At 42.7% G+C, this 26,322-nt stretch overlaps 1 protein-coding gene across 1 annotated transcript in view; it reads right to left on the bottom strand.

The window, feature by feature from the left end:
• LOC126354619 (uncharacterized) overlaps positions 1 to 26,322 on the bottom strand; it is a 49,714-nt gene that overhangs the window by 17,577 nt on the left and 5,815 nt on the right. Inside the window, exon 2 of the mRNA XM_050004383.1 lies at positions 21,538 to 21,817. Within this exon, the coding sequence (XP_049860340.1) occupies positions 21,538 to 21,743 (206 nt within the window). The 5' untranslated portion in view covers positions 21,744 to 21,817. The remainder of the gene's footprint in view (positions 1 to 21,537; positions 21,818 to 26,322) is intronic.

Genomic DNA, 26,322 nt, shown 5'->3' with positions numbered 1-26,322 from the left:
TGCATTGAAGTCGGTTTCAGTCGGACGAGGAAGGACAAGAGTGTGTGTGATTGTGGATCCATCAGTGGCCGACAGCTTTCTAGGAAACAGGAACGGATCGTCCCGCCTCCCAGTGGGGCAAATGTCTTAACGCGTGTGGTGACTGCTTTTGAATGGAACCATTCCATGGTCCCGTTGTGTCGCATATTCTGTTTTCACTTGACTGCCCCTCATACCTGACATAATGGACGAGCGTATTACGCTATTAAAATTGAATATTGGAGCTGTACAGAGAAGACGGACTGTACTAACACCAGGTTGGAAAATTTTCATTAGATAAAGACTTATGTGATCGGGACGTTGATGCGAATAAAATGGAATTAAGAAGCAATATCGCTAATGTTAACTTGCATAAAGTTCGTTACTTAATATGAAACAGAGAGAGTATTTACCACGATTCTACTATTGCGTTCACTGTCTTAAGACAATTGAGCTGCATATATTTCTTGGTTAGTGCACTGTGTTACGTGTGCCGATTTACTGGAGAAGTGTATTGTCATAGTGATTTGAGAGAAGGTGTATTAAAGGTATTGGAGAAAACGTCTCTAGAGTATTACTGTAGAATAATGATAATGGCAGTTTTGGTTCAAATGGTTCTGAGCACTATGGGACTTAACTGCTATGGTCTAGTTAAACCTAACTAACCTAAGGACATCACACTCATCCATGCTCGAGGCAGGATTCGAACCTGCGACCGTAGCGGTCGCGCGGTTCCAGACTGTAGCGCCTAGAACCGCTCGGCCACTCGGGCCGGCGAATGGCAGTTTTCAACAGTTTTTCCATTAATAGTGCAGTTTACAGTAACAACGAGGTTTTTAAAGAAAAATGCTAGATGAGTAGTATATTTTCACTTTCTTGTATTGATGTCATTTCTTAATCATTATAATTAATAATATACAGGAAATCTATTGAATAATAAAGACGCGTTTCATTCAAATGTGGCACCTACGTCAAATATTTTATAACACATTTACTAACATGGTATATAGCTGTGAGACATAGATACCATTTAGAACACAAACACAACTATATAATGTTGGAGTCAAAGACACTATCATTAAGTTGTTAAATTATTTATCTGATTTAAGCACATTCATTCTGCGAAGTAATTACAGCGATGATCTTCGGTAAGAAAATCGTATACCGTCTGATAGTTGAATATGATGAAGTAAGATAATGATGAAAGGTGAACTATTTTCTGAAATATATTAGCCAAAGGAACCATTAAAAATAAGTTTAAAAGATCCAGGAACATAGTTTTGCAATAATGACTAGTTAACAGGCCTGTATCTGCCCACTATTCGCTTTACTGCACCAGTGTTCACTGGAAGACATACTATCACATTCTTGGAAGATATCCTACTTGATCTCCCTGTCAATTGGTGGTTCCAGTACGTTGGGGCCCCAGCTGACTTCGCACATCTTGTTCGTGAGCGACTGTGTCGGATAGTCCTGGAAGGTGGGTAGGAAGAAGAGGTAACGTTTCGTCATCAGCTCGCTTTCTTGACCTAGCCGCACTTGATTCCTTCTTGTGGTGTCATGTGAAAATTCTTTTACACAAGTAACTATCCGAGTCTGAAGGAAGTCTCTTGGTAAAAATTCTCGCAGCCTGTGGCATTGTTCGACCAACAACAGTATTTTGAAAAGAGTAGACAGAATTTTGTACGACAATATTGTGTGTGCTTCGAAGTTGCGGAACGCCACTTTTAGCAACAGCTGTGAATGTAGCACAATATCGAATTTGTCTATCAAAATCTGAAGGTGGCAGGGGTAAAATACAGGGAGCGAAAGGCTATTTACAGTTTGTACAGAAACCAGAAGACAGTTATAGGAGTCGAAGGGCATGAAAGGGAAGCAGTGCTTTGGAAGGGAGTGAGACAGGGTTGTAGCCTATCCTCGATGTTATTCAGTCTGTATATTGAGCAAGCAGTAAAGGAAACAAAAGAAAAATTCGGCGTAGGAATTAAAATCCATGGAGAAGAAATAAAAACTTGAGAGATTTATACCAAATAAATTAACAAACGACGTACCTGATCCTCCTTGATACACAAAACGGGTCAGAACACTGTTGCAGAAACAACGAAACAAACATGCCAAATTCAAACAGACGCAAAATCCCTAAGATTGGCTATCTTTTACAGAAGCTCGAAATTTAGCGCGGACTTCAATGCGAGATGCAACAGTTTCCACAACGAAACTTCGTCTCGAAACCTTGCAGAAAATCCAAAGCGATTCTGGTCGTATGTGAAGTATGTTAGCGACAAGAAACAATCGATGCCTTCTCTGCGCATTAGCAATGGAGATACTATCGAAGTTACTAAAAACAGCCTTCCGAAGTGCCTTCACAAATGAAGACGAAGAAGACGAAGTAAATATTCCAGTATTTGAATCGAGAACAGCTGTCAACATGAGTAACGTAGAAGTAAATATCCTCGGAGTAGTCAAGCAACTTAAATCACTTAATAAAAGCAAGTCTTCTGGTCCAGACTGTATACTAATTAGGTTCCTTTCGGAGTACGCTGATGCATAAGCTCCATACTTAACAATCACATACAACCTTCCGCTCGACGAAAGATCAGTACCTAGACTGGAATGTTACACAGGTCACACCATTATTCAGGGAAGGTAGTAGGAGTAATCCACTAAATTACAGGCCCATATCGTTAACGTCGATATGCAACAGGATTTTAGAACATATATTGTGTTCGAACGTAATGATTTACCTCGAAGAAAAACGGTCTATTGACACACAGTCAACATGGGTTTAGAAAACATCGTTCCTGTGAAACACAACTAGCTCTTTATCCACATGAAGTGCTGAGTGCTATTGACAAGAGATTTCAGATCGATTCCGTGTTTCTGGATTTTCGAAAGGCTTTTGACACTGTACCACACAAGCGGCTCGTATTGAAATTACGTGCTTATGGAATATCGTTTCAGTTATGTGATTGGATCTGTGATTTCCTGTCAGAGAGGTCACAGTTCGTTGTAATTGACGAAAAGTCATCGAGTAAAACAGAAGTGATTTTTGGCGCTCCCCAATGTAATTTTATAGGCCCTTTGCTGTTCCTTATCTATATAAACGATTTGGGAGAGAATTTGAGCAGCTGTCTTCGGTTGTTTGCAGGTGACGCTGTCGTTTACCGACAAATAAACTCATCAGATGATCAAAACAAACTGCAAAACGATTTAGAAGAAATATCGGAATGGTGCGAAAAGTGGCAGTTGACCTTAAATAACGAAAAGTATGAGGTCATCCACATGAGTGCTAAAAGGAACGCGTTAAAATTCGGTTACACGATAAATCAGTCTAATCCAAAAGCCGTAAATTCAACTAAATGCCAAGGTATTACGATTACGAACAATTTAAATCGGAAGGAACACATAGAAAATGTTGTGGGGAAGGCTAACCAAAGACTGCGTTTCATTGGCAGGACATTTAGAAAATGTAACAGACCTACTAAGGAGACTGCCTACACTACGCCTGTCCGTCCTCTTTTAGAATACTGTTGCGCGGTGTGGGATCCTTACCAGATAGGACTGACGGAGTACATCGAAAAAGTTCAAAGAAAGGCAGCAAGTTTTGTATTATCGCGAAATATGGGAGAGAGTGCCACAGAAATGATACAGGATTTGGGATGGTCATCATTAAAAGAAAGGCGTTTTCGTTGCGACGGAATCTTCTCACGAAATTCTAATCACCAACTTTCTCCTCCGAATGCGAAAATATTTTGTTGGCACCGACTTACATAGGGAGGAACGATCACATGAAATAAGGGAAATCAGAGCTTGTACGGAAAGATATAGGTGTTCATTCTTCCCGCGTGCTATACGAGGTTGGAATAATAGAGAATTGTGAAGGTGGTTCGATGAACCCACTGCCATGCACTTAAATTTGATTTGCAGAGTATCCATGTAGATGCAGAAGAGAACAGAAGCTTTCGAAATGTGGTGCTACAGAATAGTGCTGAAGATTAGATGGGTAGATCACATAACTAATGAAGAAGTATTGAACAGAATTGGGGAGAAGAGAAATTTGTGGCACAACTTGACTAGAAGAAGGGGTCGGTTGGTAGGAAATGTTCTGAGGCATCAAGATATCACCAATTTAGTATTAAAGGACAGCGTGGAGGTTAAAAATCGTAGAGGGAGACCAAGAAATTAATACACTAAGCAGATTCAGAAGGTTGTAGGTTGCAGTAGGTACTGGGAGATGAAAAAGCTTGCACAGGACAGAGTAGCATGGAGAGCGGCATCAAAAGGTCTGTGGAGTGAAGACCATAACAACAACAAGGAATATATTACAGAAATGTATCTTCTTTGATTTTTATCATATTTGGCAATCCGAGATGGAGTCCAATCTCACCAGGACGGAAATTATTGCCGCCAAATGCTAAATTAACCATTGCAAATATTTTGAGATCCCTGATAGAAGATTGATATGTGTGTCTGACACGAAGGACTCACACTACAGGTGTACGAGTAGCGCAACTCTTGCATGTATCATATGGCACTAGGTGTTGTTACGTTGCTTCAGAGCACCTACAGAAGGCAACCACGTTGTTTCTATACTCTAAGATGAGAAAAACGACTCATCACGAAAGAATTATCCGAATGGCATAAAAATCATTAGACGTGAGGTAGATACACAGACAAACAAATAATTAAAGTTTCATAATAACTGGATGATTTATTCAAGAGTAATACACTCCTGGAAATTGAAATAAGAACACCGTGAATTCATTGTCCCAGGAAGGGGAAACTTTATTGACACATTCCTGGGGTCAGACACATCACATGATCACACTGACAGAACCACAGGCACATAGACACAGGCAACAGAGCATGCACAATGTCGGCACTAGTACAGTGTATATCCACCTTTCGCAGCAATGCAGGCTGCTATTCTCCCATGGAGATGATCGTAGAGATGCTGGATGTAGTCCTGTGGAACGGCTTAGCATGCCATTTCCACCTGTCGCCTCAGTTGGACCAGCGTTCGTGCTTGACGTGCAGACCGCGTGAGATGACGCTTCATCCAGTCCCAAACATGCTCAATGGGGGACAGATCCGGAGATCTTGCTGGTCAGGGTAGTTGACTTACACCTTCTAGAGCACGTTGGGTGGCACGGGATACATGCGGACGTGCATTGTCCTGTTGGAACAGCAAGTTCCCTTGCCGGTCTAGGAATGGTAGAACGATGGGTTCGATGACGGTTTGGATGTACCGTGCACTATTCAGTGTCCCCTCGACGATCACCAGAGGTGTACGGCCAGTGTAGGAGATGCCGGGTGTTGGCCCTGTGTGCCTCGGTCGTATGCAGTCCTCATTGTGGCGCTCACCTGCACGGCGCCAAACACGCATACGACCATCATTGGCACCAAGGCAGAAGCGACTCTCATCGCTCAAGACGACACGTCTCCATTCGTCCCTCCATTCACGCCTGTCGCGACACCACTGGAGGCAGGCTGCACGATGTCGGGGCGTGAGCGGAAGACGGCCTAACGGTGTGCGGGACCGTAGCCCAGCTTCATGGAGACGGTTGCGAATGGTCCTCGCCGATACCCCAGGAGCAACAGTGTCCCTAATTTGCTGGGAAGTGGCGGTGCGGTCCCCTACGGCACTGCGTAGGATCCTCCGGTCTTGGCGTGCATCCGTGCGTCGCTGCGGTCCGGTCCCTGGTCGACGGGCACGTGCACCTTCCGCCGACCACTGGCGACAACATCGATGTACTGTGGAGACCTCACGCCCCACGTGTTGAGCAATTCGGCGGTATGTCCACCCGGCCTCCCGCATGCCCACTATACGCCCTCGCTCAAAGTCCGTCAAGTGCACATACGGTTTACGTCCACGCTGTCGCGGCATGCTACCAGTCTTAAAGACTGCGATGGAGCTCCGTATGCCAAGGCAAACTGGCTGACACTGACGGCGGCGGTGCACAAATGCTGCGCAGCTAGCGCCATTCGACGGCCAACACCGCGGTTCCTGGTGTGTCCGCTGTGCCGTGCGTGTGATCATTGCTTGTACAGCCCTCTCGCAGTGTCTGGAGCAAGTATGGTGGGTCTGACACACCGGTGTCAATGTGTTCTTTTTTCCATTTCCAGGAGTGTAGCTTCACAAACTCAGTAAGTCAATAATGCGTTGGTCTATCTGTGGCCATTAGGCAAGCTGTTATTCGGCTTGGCATTCATTGGCAGAGTTGCTGGATGTCATTTTGAGGGATATCGTGCCAAGTTCTGTCCAATTGGCGCTTTAGAACGTCAAAATCCCGAGCTGGTTGGAGAGCCCTGCCCATAATGCTCCAAACGTTTTCAGTTGGGGGAGATCCGGTGACCTTGCTGCCCCAGGTAGAATTGGGCAAACACGAAGACAAGCAGTAGAAACTCTCGTCGTGTGCAGATGGGCATCGTCTTCCTGACATGTAAGCCCAGGAAGGCTTGCCATGAAGGGCGACAAAACGGGACGTAGAATATCGACGACGTACTGCTGTGCCGGGGACAACGACCAAAGACATCCTGCTATGAGATGAAATGGTAGCCCAGACCATCACACTTGGTTGTCGAGTCGTATGGCTGGCGATAGTCAGGTGGCTATCTCACTGCCGGCTGGGGTTTCTCCATGCACGACTTCAGTGATCATTGGGGCTCACAAGTGAACCCTCCATACTGAAAATCACGGATTTTGATGAGTTTTAAATATGTTGTAGAGACACTTACCGTGAGTACCTGGCTATCTGGTTTTTTAGCGACGGGCCTTGGTTTTTGAGAAAATCGATTTTGAAGCTCATTGCGCGCTTTGTATACCCGCAACAATACAAATGTTCCGAACAAGTCAGCGTAGCGCAGCGGTAAAGGCTCACGGCTACTGTGCTAGACGTACCGTGTTCGAATCCTGCTCCCACAAAGTTTTTTTGTGTATGCAAGAACTGTCCGGAAAATTTAGTCCTAACGTTCAAAAACGAGTAGACGAATTAACTGGGAAATACAGACATGTAGTCGTGCACAAAATCAGATAAGTTCACGAAACTGGCGTACAAAGAATTTCTGCGTTCTGTAATTCTTCCGTGCGTGGGTCAGAAATTTTTTTTCTACACTATCGATTCGTGGGGAGGGCAAACCGATTAAACTTTATACGATCATCTATTTACTGATGAAAGGAAAGCGAGCACCTGCACCTTAAAAGTGGTTCCACTAAAGGGCACTCCTTATTGCCAGACCTGCAATGTTTATTTTTACCTATAGGTGAAAATCTTCACGAAAATTATTCAAAATGCTCCCGACTTGATGGAAGACAACAGAGAGATCGCTTCTAGGGAAGATTCGATAAAATTACATTCGCTAATCCTACATCAATTCAGCGCACCTAATTTTGAATGCATGATTAGATACGTATGTTTAGCATCAAAATTAGCGGATGAAAGAGAAATCCTTTTGAATGCAAAAGAATTGTGTTCGCCGCTATCGCTCATGAAGAAACCATGCGCCTGCAGGACGATTGCTTTCATAAAAAGCGCGTCGTGCTGCCAAAATCTGTGCTTCGATTGTTCCTATGATAAGTTGGTTGGTTTTCGGGGGTTGAAGGGACCAGACTACTATAAGTATCACTCACAATATTGTTCTGGCACATCAAGCGATGTGGACGATAAAAAATAAGATTTTTCAATATTGTATGGCAGAAAAAATTTATAATTGAATATATCTTTATAATTTCGCATACCTTACACTGTTTGTTGATATACTTTGAAATAAAATTGAAAAATTCGGTCAGTTTTGAAAAAAAAAGTACACCAACAGGATCCGAACACTGTACCTCCAGCGCGGTAGCCGTGAACCTTTAACGCTGCGCTACGCTGACTTGAGAGGAATATTTGTCATGTTACAGATATACAAAGCACTTCAAAATCGTTTTTCTTAAAAACCAAGGCCCGTCGCTAAAAACCCGGATAGCCAGGTACTCAGGGTAAATGCCACTACAACATATTTGAAGCACATCAAAATCTGTGATTTACAATGTGGAGCGTCCCCTTGTCAGTTCGAAGCGGGACTCATCAATGACGGTAATTCTACTCCAGCCAATGAGATTCCAGGCCGATGACGTTTTTGGAGACGCCCCGGACAACGGTGGCATACCCTTACAGAACAGAGGTACGTCGACGATATTCTACGCCTCGTTTCGTTGCCCTTCATGGCAGGTCATCTTGGGCGTACATTTCAGCAAGATAATGCTCCTCACATGATGATGATAAGATCCCATACTCCGAGGAGCGTAGGGGACGATGCGGGAGACCCGCACCGCCGTACTAGGCAAGATCCTAGTGAAGGTGGTTTGTCATTGCCTTCCTCCGACCGTAATGGGGATGAATGATGATGATGAGGATGACACAACACCCAGTCATCTCGAGGCAGGAAAAAATCCCTTACCCGCCAGGAATCGAACCCGGGACCCCGTGCGCGTGAAGCGAGAACGTTACCTCAAGACCACGGGCTGCTGACTGCTCTGTTGAATAGTAAAGTTGCTGGATCCCTCCCCAATCGAGAATATTTGGAGTACTATGGGCAGAGCCCTCCATCAACTTGCAGTGTCACAGGTCGATTTTACTTTGCAATGGTTACAACATCAATGGTCTGGATTTACCGTGTAATGTGTACCTGATCCGGACGAGGTTCAAATGGCTCTGAGCACTATGGGACTTAACTTCTAAGGTCATCAGTCCCTAGAACTTAGAACTACTAAAACCTAACTAACCTAAGGACATGACACACATATCCATGCCCGAAGCAGGGTTCTAACATGCAACCGTAGCGGTCGCGCGGTTCCAGACCGTAGCGCCTAGAACCGCTCGGCCACCCCGACCGGCTATTGATCCGGACGAGTATCGTGTGCCACGGACATCAAAACATTACGGAACTTGTTATGACAAACGTGCACCAGCCTTCAGGAGATTCATCAAGTGATGAATTTCGGTAGGTTTCACTACTTAGAAACTTAATAACAGAATACTGTTCAAATTGTCAGTGTAGTGGCCTTTTTACACTGCACCTGTGCCAGTACTGTTGTATCTGCTGTTGCGCTGGTTAAAGGAACAAACACCTTGTATGACGGTAGTCACATAAATGGACATTTCGAGAAAGGGATAGGAGGTTTTTGTTGTGCGACTTGTGAATTATAAATTATTTCAAAACTGTGTACGCGTGCGCGATGTTCAAATGGTTCAAATGGCTCTGAGCACTACGGGACTTAACTTCTGAGGTCATCAGTCCCCTAGAACTTAGAACTACTTAAACCTAACTAACTTAAGGACATCACTCACATCCATGCCCGAGGCAGGATTCGAACCTGCGACCGTAGCGGTCGCGCGGTTCCAGACTGTAGCGCCTAGAACCGCTAGGCCGCCCCGGCCGGCCGTGCGCGATGTATAAGAGAGAATTAAAAAATTACATAACACCACCAAAAATCACAAACAGCGATGTGATATAAAAATAAAAGAACATTCTTTTTATCTGTGTGATAAAAAAGAACATGAGCAGAGACTATTGCTTCACTGAAAGTTCTCCTGTTTTTGTTTCGTCTAGCGGTAGTGCTCTCTGATAATTAACGTAAGTTTCATCTGTATTTTTGGAAAATAATAGAAATTGTTCTTAGAAAGTGTGATTTATTGACTTTGTTGTCACCTCTCATGATCGCAATCGTTAATTCTCATTAACCAAGTTTTTACATGACTTTATAGTGCAAGGAGCTCATCTCCCCTAGCAGGATTTTATCGGCCATTGCGCTGACGATTCATGTTATTATATGTAAAAGCGAGAGACTTCTCAATTTTGATCTTTCATTAATTTCGAAGTTAAAGACAGTAGTGATAGATTTCATTTGCCAAAATTCACAGCACTGAATGAGTTCTACATCTACATCTACATCTACATTTACACTCCACAAGCCACCCAACGGTGTGTGGCGGAGGGCACTTTACGTGCCACTGTCATTACCTCTCTTTCGTGTTCCAGTCTCGTATGGTTCGCGGGAAGAACGACTGTCTGAAAGCCTCCGTGCGCGCTCTAATCTCTCTAATTTTACTTTCGTGATCTCCTCGGGAGTTATAAGTAGGGGGAAGCAATATATTCGATACCTCATCCAGAAACGCACCCTCTCGAAACCTGGCGAGCAAGCTACACCGCGATGCAGAGCGCCTCTCTTGCAGAGTTTGTTAAACATCTCCGTAACGCTATCACGGTTACCAAATAACCCTGTGACGAAACGCGCCGCTCTTCTTTGGATCTTCTCTATCTCCTCCGTCAACCCGATCAGTATGTTTTGAATTTGGCCGCCTAACGGCAGATGAGATTCTCTCCAGTTTTACCTTGCAAACAATGAACAAAAAATATTGAAAATATTTTCATTCAATAAGTTCCACAATATCTGAGTAATCTTTATGTAGTTTGGTACATAAATAACCAGTAGCGCCTGAGACCCATATTAATAATTACAGTTTGCGTAAGAATACGCATATTTTCCTTTCTACATAGCAGCGCTCACGCAAACTATTTATTAGAAGGCGGTGAGTCGCGCGTTGTGTTTAAAAAAATATTGTATCGTACGTACGTAGTGGCAGCCGATGTCCGTACGAGTGTTATCGCGGTATAAGTTAATTAAAAGTCTCATGCTAGCCCACAATATTTAAAGCCACCCCAACCAAAATCATATATATGCCGTCATCAAGTGCCCACACCCACACACATATACAGCTATACCGTGATACCTGACATATGTTTCACTTGTTCAACTTAACATCCTTGAGTAAAAGAAACACAAAATTCAACCTAGAAATTCTGACAAACAGGCTTCGGTTATCACTTTCCAATAGTGACATCAGCTATCTGTCTCAACATCGTCTTGAAATGCGTCTGAATACGCACACAATTTCGATACGTTTGTCAGCAATATTTTAAACTGCAGTGACGCTATAGCTGCCTACTGTACTTCCAAAGACAAAGGTATTCTTTTCAGAATGTCTTGCGTTTCCGGGCAACGGTGTTATTAGATACGCGGCTTTCAGCGTGCTTCCTGGGCTGAAAAGCCAATTTCCTAGCTCCTTTTCAATGTTATCCGGCTGAGTAAGAGATTGGAAAAACCGCATTCAATTTCCCTTCTATTCGGCGTCACGTGCGGAAAGCGGATTTCGTTTCACGTGAATGCAGTATTTCTACGAGGACTGTCGCTGTTAAATGTTTCATTAAATTGGTGAATCGACGAAAATGGAGTTTACACCATCGTATCAACGTTTTTAATAAAAATCATTGACGGTGTGACAATACAGTTGTCCATTAAGTGTTTACTTACATGAAACGAACGATACGAACATTTGAAAGGACAGTCTTACGACGTTGTGGTTTGTGGATGAATAGTTGGAAGTCAGTGCTATTTAGTGTAGTTCAGGTAAACAAAATTTGGACTACATTGGTTTTGATTCATAAAATAGATAACATTGAGCAACTCTTTTTTTTTTTTACATTTTCACATGAGCAAGATACCAGGAATCTTTCAGCATTTCCAAAAAATTGAAAACTGTTTGCGATAATACCGTTAAAGTTAAAAATCAAAAGAATACCTTTCAGTTATTTCCTCGATTATTCGTAGCTTCATTATTTTAGTTAATATTACGGAAGTAAAAGATTTGCCACTTTTTATCAGAACAGTTAGCAGGCTGTTTTGCTAGTTGAATTTTAAACACAGTTGAACACTATAACGAGTTCAACAGTATCGAACCCTAGAAGGCGACACACGTTACTTTTCTGTTTAAGGCACCACATGCTACAAGTAAGCGTAGTAGCTGGCAATTATTTTGTCTTCAAAAATCAAATTAATTCCTAGAGAATTTGCCTAAAATTGGCTTCAGCTACTAACATGCAGCAATGTTCCACAGTCCAAAATCCAATGGCTGTTTCCGAAGAAAATACATAATTTAAAACGTAAAATATTTTTGTTTCTAACATCTAACCGATTTATGTATGGTACAAAAACATTCAATAATCGTTTCAGAAGATTTTAAGTACCCCACTATTGATTTAGAAAATCTTAACTCGATAAATGGCAGACGAAGGAAAACTCCTTGCGACAAAATTACAAAAATTGTCTCTGAAAATTACCTGCAACAAATGGTCATGAATGATTTGTTGGCAACAAATAGATCCGACCTCTTCCCTGATTTCCACATGCAAACTGGGACAGTGATCAGTATACAGTACATTTGCTGCAATAGTAGGCACCAAGGAACAAGGGACTAGAAATGGAAGCAGAAAGTCTCCATTTTCAGGAAACTTACGGAAAATATCTTTCACCAAGTAAGGAAAATTAGATATCTTGTTCCTTTACCTACAGTGGAAAAGAAAAGTGAAGAGAAAACTTGAGCTCTACCCAGAAAAATATTTTCACAGGATGGGTCTACCAATGTAACAGTTTTGAGAACAAACAAAGAAAAGTTATTGTTGGAGGAGTACGGAGTGGGATGGAAAGTGGAAAGGCTTGCCCTTAATGAACAGAGCGAAATAAATCTACGTTCTAGCAGCATTTGCTATAACACTCATGTTAGCTCCAGAGAGATTGCGAATACTTCTAGAATAAATCAGTCTAGCCATTTTCACATTTTACTCACAAACAGATTCCTTTTGCATCATGCGTCATTTCAGCGTGAACTTTGATCGTCGGATGACGAAAAACGCGAGGAATTCTGTCATTCGGTTCTAATGCGAAACTGAGACAAAAAGATGTTCTTGAAAGAATTCTCTTTACCAATACGGAATAGATCACCGACCATACGTATGTCAAAATAAGTAATTACTTAAATAAAAATCTTTTTAATGTAACACGTTTTTAAAACGTATTAAAAAGTACAAAATAGTTTCTCCTCGCCCCATACTGATGCCTAATCCCATGTAGATAGTACTGAAAATTAGTACAAGTGAATTTTTAATAGCTATGAAATTACCTGTAGAATTTAAAACGAAAACCGTGGGGCCGTGCATCATGTAATAGTAAGGCGGTGAAGTACTGACGAATCAATTATGTACTGCATGCACCCCACGTTTTTTGTTCTAAATTTTGCAAGTATTTTCGTAGCTATTAAAAGTAAATAAGCACAAATATTTAAGGACTATCTATATTGGGTTAGGAATCTGTATGGAGCTAGGAGAAATTATTTTATACTTTCTAGTTCATTTTAAAAAAGTGTTACATTAAAAAGTTTATTTAAATTATTATTTTCCGCTTTTTACTTCTATGTGTGTCAAATTTTCCAGTCTATTTCACACATTTATCTTGAAGGTGTAAATTAGAGTGAATCGAGTCCACACGGGGCCTTACCGACTACCGTTTTTACCAAGAAGCACTCGCAAGCGAGTGGTAAAAGGGAGAAATAGCAGTGGTACACAGAGCACCCTCCGCCACACACCAGACAAGAAGGCAGGTTAATATTGCACTGCCGTCGATTTCTGAGCTATAATGAAAGCTAAAGTGTTGAACAAACTACTTTCCGTCACACACCAGACAAGAAAGCCAGTTAATACTGCATTGCCATTCAGTTCTGAGCTGCGTGGAAAGTTTTCAAGTCCGTAGCTCAACACAAAGTTAGTTTAAAATGAATTGAAAAATTTGTCTGAACAGCCAGATAAGAAAGCGACCTAATAAAAACGTGTTAAAATATGTATTACTTGGCTGTTGAATATTCGCATTGGTCGAGGGAATTTGAACATCGGAGGCAGTAATGAAAACGATTATTGAGGGTTCGTCTCAAACATAGTTCAAATGGCTCTGAGCACTAAGGGACTTAACATCTGAGGTCATCAGTCCCCTATAACTTAGAATTACTTAAGCCTAACTAACCTAAGGACATCACACACATCCATGCCCGAGGCAGGATTCGAACCTGCGACCGTAGCAGTCGCGCGGTTCCGGACTGAAGTGCCTAGAACCGCTCGGCCACCGCGGCCGGTCAAGATGCTTTGTATGGACAGGAAGTATCTCAGTAGTGGTCACATAGTTGACCTCAGAAACATTAATTAGGGTAAATTAATTTACTATAAACTTGTAACATTGGCAGAAAAATCCGCAAAGAGTCATGAGAGGCTATAAGTGTTGGCAGTTAAAATGAACAGACGCAATCGTTACACACATTAAAAAGAAGACGATATCGTGGTTCATTAACCAAAATACTACTATAATTATCCCTCGTAAAGGTAGCTTAAGAATTGTCAATGTCACACTCCATTAATAATGGGCAAAAGTTAATTGAATGAAATAACTGGAACCACATAATCTAGTACCCTTAAGATCCTGGGCATATTGCAAGGATTTCCTAGAAGCCAAACTGCTTAATTACAAATATTGTGAAGAAGTACTAGCTTGAGGCGTAAGCCAACAGTATGTACCTAACTGCTTCCATGAGACATTCAGCAAAGACACTTTCTGTAAGGATCAAAAGAGTAAAATGCAGATCATGACATAAAAGAGAAATAAATGGTGTATAAGAACTCATAATTAGTGAATAATATATGTCATTAGAAAATGTTTCACACCCTTTTTAATACGTGCACTTCGTTAAAACAGATGTAAGACAAGGATGTAGCCTTTCGCCCCTACTGTTCAATCTGTACATCGAGGAAGCAGTGATGGAAATGATAGAAATGTTCAAGTGTGGAATTAAAATTCAAGGCAGTTCGTCGCAAACTAAATTTAAGAGTCAAAACATTATGACCCATGTGGGATGGATTTTAGTCATTGGTAGGTTTGCACAGGTATGTACACCAGATGTCTTTGCACTAGGCACAGATCACGCAATTTCCCGTAAATTAAGGGGCGGTGGTTTGTGGCCGCGTAGCCGGCGACCAATAGCGTCCCAGAAGTGTTTCATTGAGTTCACATGAGACGAATCTGGTGACGAAGGCAATAACGTGAGTATTACAATGATGCTCCTTAGACCACTCTACACGATTCTGACCTTGTGACAAGGATGATTACCCGCTTGAATATTCCATCGCCGTCAGGAAGACAGCAAGTATGAAAACTCATTTTATTAAGGTTTGAGGTTCCTCTTTTCGTTCTTCCGTGTTTGCGATTTAAAAACTGGTTTATTTTGGAAACCAGCCTGATCAAACACACACACACACACACACACACACACCGCCAATTTTTCATCTTCTGTGGGTTGAATTTTTTATTTCTGTAAAGTATAATATCACATTTGTAATAATTTAACTACTGTAGGCCTAAGAAATACAATATTTGCAATTTGGTTAGTTTTGCTTTGGACACTCACCTTAAAATTACATCGCTAATTGAACAGTATACAGTACGAAGTAAATAGCAAATGTTGTATTTCTTTGGCCCACAGTAGTTAAACTATTGCAAATGTGATAAAATACTTTACAGAAAAAAAATTAATCCACAGAAGATGACACATTGGCGTCGAAACATGTCTGGGGAAATAGTAAAAGAAAATTATTTGTGTTTGCATAAGGCTGAATTTCCTAAATAACCCAGTTTATCAAGTATGAAATGATGCAGGTAATCCTCAACAATGTTCGCGATTACCACCACATGTCCCACGGAAGTCAAAGCGAATGTCCACTGTAGCGTAATACTACCCTCCTCGGCCTGCATCTCTGGCGCGGAGCGTATTTAGAAGTGTCGTTCGCCTCAGTGACGGCGTATTCAGACACGACCATCGACCTGGTCTCATGAGAATCAGCAGTCATCCGCCTAGGACACAGGTTCTTGTTTATTCGCTGTCCGGTCACGGTGCTCGAGTGCCCACCGCAGTTGTAAATGACGGAAGTCGTAGAGGCAACATGGGCACAAGTACGTGTCCTCTGCTACGGAGCACTACTATCTTCTACGATGTGCACTGAAGGTTTTTTGTTCCGAAACACTTGTGACTGGATCACCACAGTACGAGGGTCGTTCAATAAGTAATGTAAAACATTTTTTTCTCGGCCATTTTTAGTTGAAAAAGGGCGGGATTTGTAATGGGACATCGTTAATTATTCCTGCTTCAGCTCCTACAGCTTCATGAACTGCCGACAGGTTGCGGCGCTGTACATAGCCTTCAAAATGGCGTCTGTAACGCAGGTGCGTTCCAAGCAGAGAGCTGTCATTGAGTTTCTTTCGGCGGAAAACCAGAGCATCGCAGATATTCATAGGCGCTTGCGGAACGTCTATGGAGACCTAGCAGTGAACCGTTGGGGGATGTGTCTCTCGTCATCGCAACAAGGTCGCCCAGACCTGTCCGATTTCCCGCTTGCCTGCCGCCCGCACACAGCTATGACTCCCGCAATGTGGGAACGTGCAGACACTCTCATTCGAGGTGATCGACGGATCACAATCAAACACCTCGCTGCACAACTGGATGTCTCTGTTGCTAATACTGACGCATTCGTCCACCAGCTGGGCCGGCCGCAGTGGGCGAGCGGTTCTAGGCGCTTCTGTCTGGCACCGCGCGACCGGTACGGCCGCAGGTTTGAATCCTGCCTCGGGCATGGATGTGTGCGATGTCCTTAGGTTAGTTAGGTTTAAGTAGTTCTAAGTTCTAGGGGATTGATGACCTCAGATGTTAAGTCCCATGGTGCGCAGAGCCATTTGAACCATTTTTTTTTTCACCAGCTGGGATTCTCAAAGTTGTGTCACTGCTGGGTTTCTCACCGTCTAACAGAAGACCATCAACACAGCAAAGGTCGATCTGTACGGAATTGCTTGCGCGTTACGAGACTGATCGTGACAATGTTTTGTCGAACATCGTCACAGACGATGAAACATGGTTCATCCCTTGGAACCGGACACAAAACGGCCATCCATGAAGTGGCCACATCACCTCTCCTTCGAAGAAAAAATTCAAAGCCGCGCCTCAGCCGGTAAAGTAACGGCAACTGTCTTCTGGGACTCTGAAGGAGCTATTATGTTTGCTATCCTCCCTCATGGTGCGTCGATCAACTTTGAAGTGTATAGTGCTAACCCCAGGAAATTGGAAAAACGATGACAGCTTGTAGCAAAAAGAGAAGGGAATAATATGGTGTATTGGAATCCTGAACAAAACCAACTTGCTTTCGGAAAAAAGTGTTGGATTAGTTACTTAACGCCGCTCCTGTTCTATCGTCTGATTTGCCACCGCTCGCCGCCTGTAGTGCTTAACAGAGTGGGCGAACCTCGGACCTCCCACTTTTGTGGTGAGACTTGGACGTTCAGCAACATGTCTAATCGTGGTTTCATCGTCCTTCAACCATAGTCCATAGATGCTCACGACAGTAGCACGTGAACAGGATCAGCTTCTCTGTTTCCGAGATGCTCGTTACCAGGATCCGGGCTATAAGATATCGCCGTTCATCAAAGTCGCTTATATCAGTATATTTCCGAATTTGGCGCCATTAACGTCACTGAATTTATTCCCCACTGAAGTATGCTATATTTACAAACTTCCCTTACCACGTCACGTGCCCACAATCCCACTAGCAAGCAACCAACGTCGTGATCGGTACTGGTCGTTACGTCTTGTCTCATCAGTGTAGATATAAATTCTTTTATCAAATAGGGCGAGCAGCGTTATTAGATTGCTCGTTGTTGATGCTGGTGGTTTGGTGTTCACAAAGTAGCTCACACACATACCGTAATGGTTTAGCCCAGCCTAGCCCGCATTTTTAGCGTTCTCAGCTATGAGAAACGTACTTTCTTCACAAAATCTTTAATGTCCCTCTGACAGCTGTTAATTAAAAATTCACCACAGCCTTAACAAAAATTGGTAGGCCTGTTTTTACAGCCACGGGAAACCAGTCTATAGAAGGCTGTTGATGTACTTTCCGGGATGTGAGGTCGTGGTCCAAGAACTTTTCTGCTCCTTACGTTTCGTCCAGGACTGCGCTGGACTTCCTCAGAGGCGCTGCTCCGCTGAGTCGGCAAGACCTCACATCCCGGAAAGTATATCAACAGCCATGTCACCCGGTCGTCAAAGCCTTCATTCTACAATCATTCTATAGAAGCCAAAAATAATTAGGCTGCTATGTTACGACACGAGCCGTTTTAAATAAAGAAGACTAGTCAAAGAACTCGCATTTTCGTCACGATGTATACTAATCAGTGCAACTCCCTGCCCTGATATACTATGTGACCAAAAGTATCCGGACACCTGGCTGAAAATGACTTGCAGGTTTGATTTACAAGTTCGTGGCGCCCTCTGTCTGTAATGCTGGAATTCAATATGGTGTTGACCCACCGTTAGCTTTGATTACTGCTTCCACACTCGCAGGCGTACTGTACGTTCAGTCAGGAGCTGGAAGGTCTGCTGGGGAATGGCAGCCCATTCTTCACGGAGTGCTGCACTGAGGAGAGGTTAGCCCTGGCACGAAGTCGGCGTTTCAAAACATCCCAAAGGTGTTCTACAGGATTCAGGTCAGAATTCTGTGCAGGGCAGTCTATTACAGGGATGTTATTGTCTTGTAACCACTGTGCCACAGGCCGTGCACTATGAAGAGGTGCTCGATCGTGTTGAAAGGTGCAGTCGCCATCCCTGAATTGCTCTTCAACAGTGGGAAGCAAGAAGGTGCTTAAAACATTAATGTTGGCCAGTGCTGTGATAGTGCCACTCAAAACAACAAGGAGTGAAAGCCATGAAAAACACGAAGAGACCGTAACACCACTGCCTGCGTATGTTTATGTTGGCACTACACACGCTGGCAGATAACGATCACCGGGCATTCGACATACCCACATACTGACGTCGGGTCGCCACGTTGTGTACCGTGACTCGTCACTCCACACAACGTTTTTCCACTGTTCAATCGTCCAATGTTTACGCTCCTTACACCAAACGAGGCGTCGTTTGGCATTTACTGGCGTGATTTGTGGCTTATGAGCAGCCACTCGACCATGAAATCCAAGTTTTCTCACCTCCCGCCTAACTGTCATAGTACTTGCAGTGGATCCGGATGCAGTTTGGAATTCCTGTGTGATGGTCGAGATAGATGTCTGCCTACTACACATTACGGCCCTCTTCAACTGTCGACGGTCTCTGTCAGTCAACAGACGAGGTCGGCCTGTACGCTTTTGTGCTGTACGTGTCCCTTTACGTTTCCACTTCACTATCACATCGGAAAAAGTGGACCTAGGGATGTTTAGGAGTGTGGAAATCTCGCGTACCTACATATGACACAAGTGACACCCAAGCACCTAACCACATTAGAAGTCCGTGAGCACCGCGGAGAGCCCCATTCTGCTTTCTCACGATGTCTAATGACTACTGAGGTCACTGACATGGAGTACCTAGCCGCAGGTGACAGCCCGAAGCACCGAATATGAGAAACGTATTTTTTGGGGGGTGTCCGGATACTTTTGATCATATAGTGTATATACCCCTCGTTACATCATACACTGACATAACATTATGTGTGATGCAACGCGTATATAAATGCAGATATTTCTATTGGTAACTGAGAACAGTGTACTGAACAAAACTGATCACCATTTACGGCATTTGTGCCGATGGTACTGTTATGGTACTGTTATCGACGACTGTGCCGCTAAAGCGGAGTTATTGAACGAAGTTTTCCGAAATTCCTTCACCAGGGAAGACGAATGGAATATTCCAGAATTTGAAACACGAACATCTGCTAGCATGAGTTTCTTAGAAGTAGATACCTTAGGGGTTGCGAAGCAACTCAAATCGCTTGATACGAGCAAGTCTTCAGCTCCAGATTGTATACCGATTAGGTTCCTTTCAGATTACGCTGATACTATAGCTCCCTACTTAGCACTCATATACAACCGCTCGCTCACCGATAGATCTGTACCTACAGATTGGAAAATTGCGCAGGTCGCACCAGTGTTCAAGAAGGGTAGTAGGAGTAATCCATTTAACTACAGTCCTATATCATTGACGTCGGTTTGCAGTAGGGTTTTGGAGCATATACTGTATTCAAACATTATGAATCACCTCGAAGGGAACGATCTATTGACACGTAATCAGCATGGCTTCAGAAAACATCGCTCTTGTGCAAAGCAGCTAGCTCTTTATTCGCACGAAGTAATGGCCGCTATCGACAGGGGATCTCAAGTTGATTCCGTATTTCTAGATTTCCGGAAAGCTTTTGACACCGTTCCTCACAAGCGACTTCTAATCAAGCTGCGGAGCTACGGGGTATCGTCTCAGTTGTGCGACTGGATTCGTGATTTCCTGTCAGGAAGGTCGCAGTTCGTAGTAATAGACGGCAAATCATCGAGTAAAACTGAAGTGATATCAGGTGTTCCCCAGGGAAGCGTCCTGGGACCTCTACTGTTCTTGATCTATATAAATGACCTGGGTGACAATCTGAGCAGTTCTCTTAGACTGTTCGCAGATGATGCCGTAATTTACCGTCTAGTAAGGTCATCCGAAGATCAGTATCAGTTGCAAAGCGACTTAGAAAAGATTGCTGTATGGTATGTCAGGTGGCAGTTGACGCTAAATAACGAAAAGTGTGAGATGATCCACATGAGTTCCAAAAGAAATCCGTTGGAATTCGATTACTCGATAAATAGTACAATTCTCAAGGCTGTCAATTCAACTAAGTACCTGGGTGTTAAAATTACGAACAACTTCAGTTGGAAGGACCACATAGATAATATTGTCGGGAAGGCGAGCCCAAGGTTGCGTTTCATTGGCAGGACACTTAGAAGATGCAACAAGTCCACTAAAGAGACAGCTTACACTACACTCGTTCGTCCTCTGTTAGAATATTTCTGCGCGGTGTGGGATCCTTACCAGGTGGGATTGACGGAGGACATCGAAAGGGTGCAGAAAAGGGCAGCTCGTTTTGTATTATCACGTTATAGGGGAGAGAGTGTGGCAGATATGATACACGAGTTGGGATGGAAGTCATTACAGCATAGACGTTTTTCGTCGCGGCGAGACCTTTTTACGAAATTTCAGTCACCAACTTTCTCTTCCGAATGCGAAAATATTTTGTTGAGCCCAACCTACATAGGAAGGAATGATCATCAAAATAAAATAAGAGAAATCAGAGCTCGAACAGAAAGGTTTAGGTGTTCGTTTTTCCCGCTCGCTGTTCGGGAGTGGAATAGTAGAGAGATAGTATGATTGTGGTTCGATGAACCCTCTGCCAAGCACTTAAATGTGAATTGCAGAGTAGTCATGTAGATGTAGATGTAGATGTAGATTTGCAGAATAATAACTATAGCCATTACAAATCGAATGTTTTTAGTTGGGTTGTACCTCCAAGCACATGTGGCAAATGTGACGCGTTTGTGGGAAGACTGTTTGACGCAGAGAAACAACAGCTAAACACTTATGTATGTACATTAAGAAATTACCGAACGAAGAGTAACAAATTATTTTTTGTTTAGCCTACGTTATTTCACTAGTGTCCTTACGAAGCGTCCACTACTAACGTGAGGCTGGAGCGACCCCTGAACCGGTACTGGTATAATGAGCTACTTCTGACTTGACTGAAGGCTTGTGGCTGACTGACCTGTCAGGGCGACTGGTGACGATTCTGTTGTGGCTCGTCGGCAGGCAGTCGCGCCGGGACCAAGCAGCGTCGCGGCAGCGGTCGTAGCGGCCACCGGCGTCGTCGTAAGAATACGCGGCGTCGTCGTAAGTGTAGCCGGCGCGGTCACCGTCGTAGCGTGCGAAGGCGGGCGCCGCCAGCAGAGCCAGCAGCAGCAGCAGCCGCATGGTGTCGTGGGCAACTACCGGTGGGGGCGTTGCTCTGGATCCTTCGCTGACCGAAGTATCGACGGACCTCGCCACTGAAACACGTACACGTATTTGGTGTCGACTGCATATCTAGTATCAGAAAAAAAAACGATGAATTTACGCCAGAATGGAACTGCCTCCACTGCGCCCTGATAACCGAACGGAAAATGTTATAGATAATTGGAGACAGTGAAGCAGGCAATATATAACAATAATCATCTTGGGGTTGAAACTCTTTTCTTCCGTGTTTGCTGTAACATACCTACGTTTTTTTGGATACGGTCCGCCTTTAGTAAAACACAGCTTCGTTTTTTTTAACCCAAACATGTTTCACTTCTGTCGCAGCATCTTCAGTGGGCCTTTATTTTTCATCTGTTAAAGATAAGGAGTGTTCTTTGCTGTATGTATAAATGTCACTATTAGTTTTTAAATCTTAATTACATATATTTGAAAAAACACATAAATTATGAATTCATACCTTTTTACCACATGGTGTGGTTTTTCTGATGTGTTGTGTTTCTACAGTGGCCGTTTTGTTCCACAGTTAGTCATCTGCAACCGCTTATACCTTAAAGTAGATAAATTGCTTAAGCCAAAATTACGATTTGAAAACTTGTTATTTCTTTGCCTGAAATTATTTAATTCTATGTGTGTGTGTGTGTGTCTATTTACATAATGTTTTCTTTGTATTCATCTTCATCACTGTCAAACACTATATATTGTGTTGCCACTGTCACTATTTCACTGTTTACCAGCTGTAAAAACAATCATGGCTGGCAGTGGAACAATTGAAGGTGTAAAAACAAGATGGCTGACAGTGGAACAGTTGAAGCTGTTCCTGGCGGTTCTTCTGAATCTTGCAGAGGTGTCTGATATATATGCTGACAGTGGCAATACAATATTTAGTGTTTGACAGCGATGAAGATGAATAAAAAGAAAACATTATGTAAATAGACAAACACACACATAGAATTAAATAATATCAATCCTAGAAATAACAAGTTTTCAAATCGTAATTTTGGCTTAAGCAATTTATCTACTCTAAGGTATAAGCGATTGCAGATGACTGTGGAACAAAACGGTCACTGTGGAAACACAACACATCAGAAAAACCACACCATGTGCTAAAAGGTATGAATTCATAATTTATGTGTTTTATTTTCAAATATATGTAATTACGATTTAAAAACTAATAGCGACATGTATACAACCAGCAAAGAACACACTTTATCTTTAACAGATGAAAAATAAAAGCTCATTGAAGATGCTGCTGCCGACCGAAGTGGCCGTGCGGTTCTAGAGGCTGCAGTCTGGAACCGTGAGACCGCTACGGTCGCAGGTTCGAATCCTGCCTCGGGCATGGATGTGTGTGATGTCCTTAGGTTAGTTAGGTTTAATTAGTTCTAAGTTCTAGGGGACTAATGACCTCTGAAGTTGAGTCCCATAGTGCTCAGAGCCAAGATGCTGCAACTGCAGTGAAACATATTTGGATTAAAGAACAAAATTGTGTTTTGATAAAGGTGGACCCTATCCAAATAAATATAGAACAAGTGTGCTGTCTATTCAAAGTTGTGCCTCCGTATCAGTGTGCCAAGTAAAACACGTAACACAGATAGAGAAATAAAACATAAATAAATACGAATTCAAATTACATACATTTTCTAAAGTGAGTTTTTCAGATAGTAGCGGAATGTGCGCTAAACTGAAACTTCAGGACACACTGAAACTGTGCGCCTAACCTGCACTCTGCCAGAAGCTTATTTCTCATTGAAAGAATGGTTCAGTGGATATGAGCTCTCAATGAACCACCGCCGGCCGCGGTGGTCTCGCGGTTCTAGGCGCGCAGTCCGGAACCGTGCGACTGCTACGGTCGCAGGTTCGAATCCTGCCTCGGGCATGGATGTGTGTGATGTCCTTAGGTTAGTTAGGTTTAAGTAGTTCTAAGTTCTAGGGGACTAATGACCACAGCAGTTGAGTCCCATAGTGCTCAGAGCCATTTGAACCATTTTTTTCAATGAACCACCATAAATCTTCATTTTTGCCAGTACCTTTTCTGATTTCCACAGTTGCGGAAACTCTACTGCATATTGCCCAGAAATGGCTTAGACACAACCTAGAGGATTGTTTCCAGAATAGTCTTTCACTGCGCAGCGGAGCCGCTGTTTTGAAGCTCCATTAAAAATGCAGCAATCAATCAACAAACTACATCAGCAGAACATCAATACGGATCATTAAGAAGATCGCGGCACTTCCTTCCAGTATCCTTGTTCAGCTGGACGAGTGTTACTCTACTGTCGATATCGACATAGACTTCGTCAAGGTGTTACGCTGAACGTTTCCGTCTGCCTTTAAATGTGGAGTAAAACAAATATCAGAATCTGCATTTTTCTAAAACATTCATTTAACATTCCAACATTAAAAAAGCAAAAGTTCGTTATTGAAACCAACAGTACAGCGATGAAATCTGTATTCACGCTCTTAAGCTCCAGCTTCTCGAATCTCTTTGTGTTTATACAGGTTGCCTTCAAACTACGCTTCGAGAATCTGTTATCTCTTCATTATGAAAATTTGGAGATGAGGGAGTTATTCCCGTAAGAAGAACGGCAGTTCAGTTAAAGTACTTATCTGATGCTTTTCCGCGTTATAATAACTATAACATGTTTCCACAGAGCACTGTGACAAGCGTCTTTAGTAAAGCACAGAAGATCCATCGAGACAGAAACCGAGCTGCAGTTCGAAAATCTTCTAATGGATCAAATGGCTCTGAGAACTATGTGACTTAACATCTAAGGTCATCAGTCCCCTAGAACTTAGAACTACTTAAACCTAACGTCCATGCCCGAGGCAGGATTCGAACCTGCGACCGCAGCAGTCGCGCCGTTCCGGACTGAAGAGCCTAGAACCGCTCGATCACAACGGCCGGCCGAAAATATTCCTCCTGCTCCAAAGATACCTGATTTTCCAATACGTTGACTACTCCAAGTCCTGCAACAGCAAAACCGTACATCGGTAGCTGATCTCTTAAAGGGAAGAGTTCATATAAGAACTACTGAGATATGTACAGAAAATTTAGTTGAAGTCTTATCTGATCAGCGATAAACGCCAAATTAAAGAATAATCAATAAAAATTTTCCGTTTTTCCAGCAAAAAGTATTCCGAACGCTGCGGAGAACTTCGAAATTATTAGTGACTTTTATTCGGAAAAATTCTGCCTGCTGCTCACCCAGTAACAAAAAAACAACTGAATGAATTATGTAGTGATTATACGAGTGGATTATACTATTGCATGCTACTAAACGACGTCAAACTTAGCAGTTAAACGTAAAACCTAAAGAAAAAAAATTAGTTATATATATATGTCATGTTTATTAGAATATATATTAAAAATGTTGAATGTAATAATGCATGTATTTAAGACAAACTTTCAAAACTTCAAATGTGCCTCATTTTCCATTTCGATCACCAATGTTGGGTAGAGGAACTGAATACAACCTCTGCTGAAGGACGCCGCGGGAGAACGCTCGTTTCGCTTCAACGGCGCGACAAATCGGACATCGGCAGTTCAAGGAATGAAGCCCCTTTCTTTAGTATCTTACGTGCGGAAGTGACCAAGTAACCTGAAAAGGGCTCGTGGATACAAATCTTTCCTGACGTTCGTGTGTTAGAAACGTCTTCTTTTTTTCTGCAGGTAATGTGTTTCGAACTTGATGGCAAATAGCATAGACAGTTGAACGATTACAAGTGAAAAGCAATACACAGTTGTCCTCTGGCAAAAAGTCTGATATTCTGTCGGAGATCTTCCTATGCTGTTTAGCATTTTGGGTGCGTTGCGTGTGAGACTCGAAAAATCATTGATTGTTCACGCAATAAGCCATTTATTCATGATAATATGTAGTTATTTCAATTATAATCAGATATCGAACATTAAAAACTGGAATATTTTCACTTTGGCTCGGTGGCTAAAGGGTTAACTCAAAGTTCACAAATCAAAATGTAGATCACAAGATTTGTCTCATCAATCGCTGGTTTCACCTTTCGAACGATTTGTGTGAGTTAAAAATACCAAATTGTACCATGATTTTGAAATCTACTTTAAGCTGCAGGTCCCATTATAGCTGAAAGGACAAGTCAGTTGAACCGGAACGGCCATGCCTAGTAACAATCTGTTATAGAATACATTTCTTATATTTCCGTCAATGATGACAGAGCTTTTTGGTCTTTAGACTAGGGGTTTTGGTCAGCGATGAACATCTTCAGATCTGTAGCAAAACACGGCACAATCAAATACAGCCAGTGGACAGTCTACATGTCAAAACAATCAAATATGCCATAGTGAAAAGTTTATTTTCGTAGATTTGGAAACATGTACTTAAAATATGACGAGAAATGCCTGTTTTTCAACATGTCTTAGTATAATGAAGGCATAGTGGCATCGTCAAGAAATATACACAAAATCAGCGTGACTTCGTAGCACTTATTTAAAATATGGTGTAAACTAGGCCACAGTGGCAACAGAGTCATCCTATTAACAGCGCTACTGTTCATACCAAAGTGTCTT

This window comes from Schistocerca gregaria, chromosome 3, assembly GCF_023897955.1.
Source record: "Schistocerca gregaria isolate iqSchGreg1 chromosome 3, iqSchGreg1.2, whole genome shotgun sequence".
NCBI classification, from domain to species: domain Eukaryota; kingdom Metazoa; phylum Arthropoda; class Insecta; order Orthoptera; family Acrididae; genus Schistocerca; species Schistocerca gregaria.
Note: the sequence above shows the minus strand (reverse complement) of the source record. Positions and strands in the feature narration are given on the sequence as shown.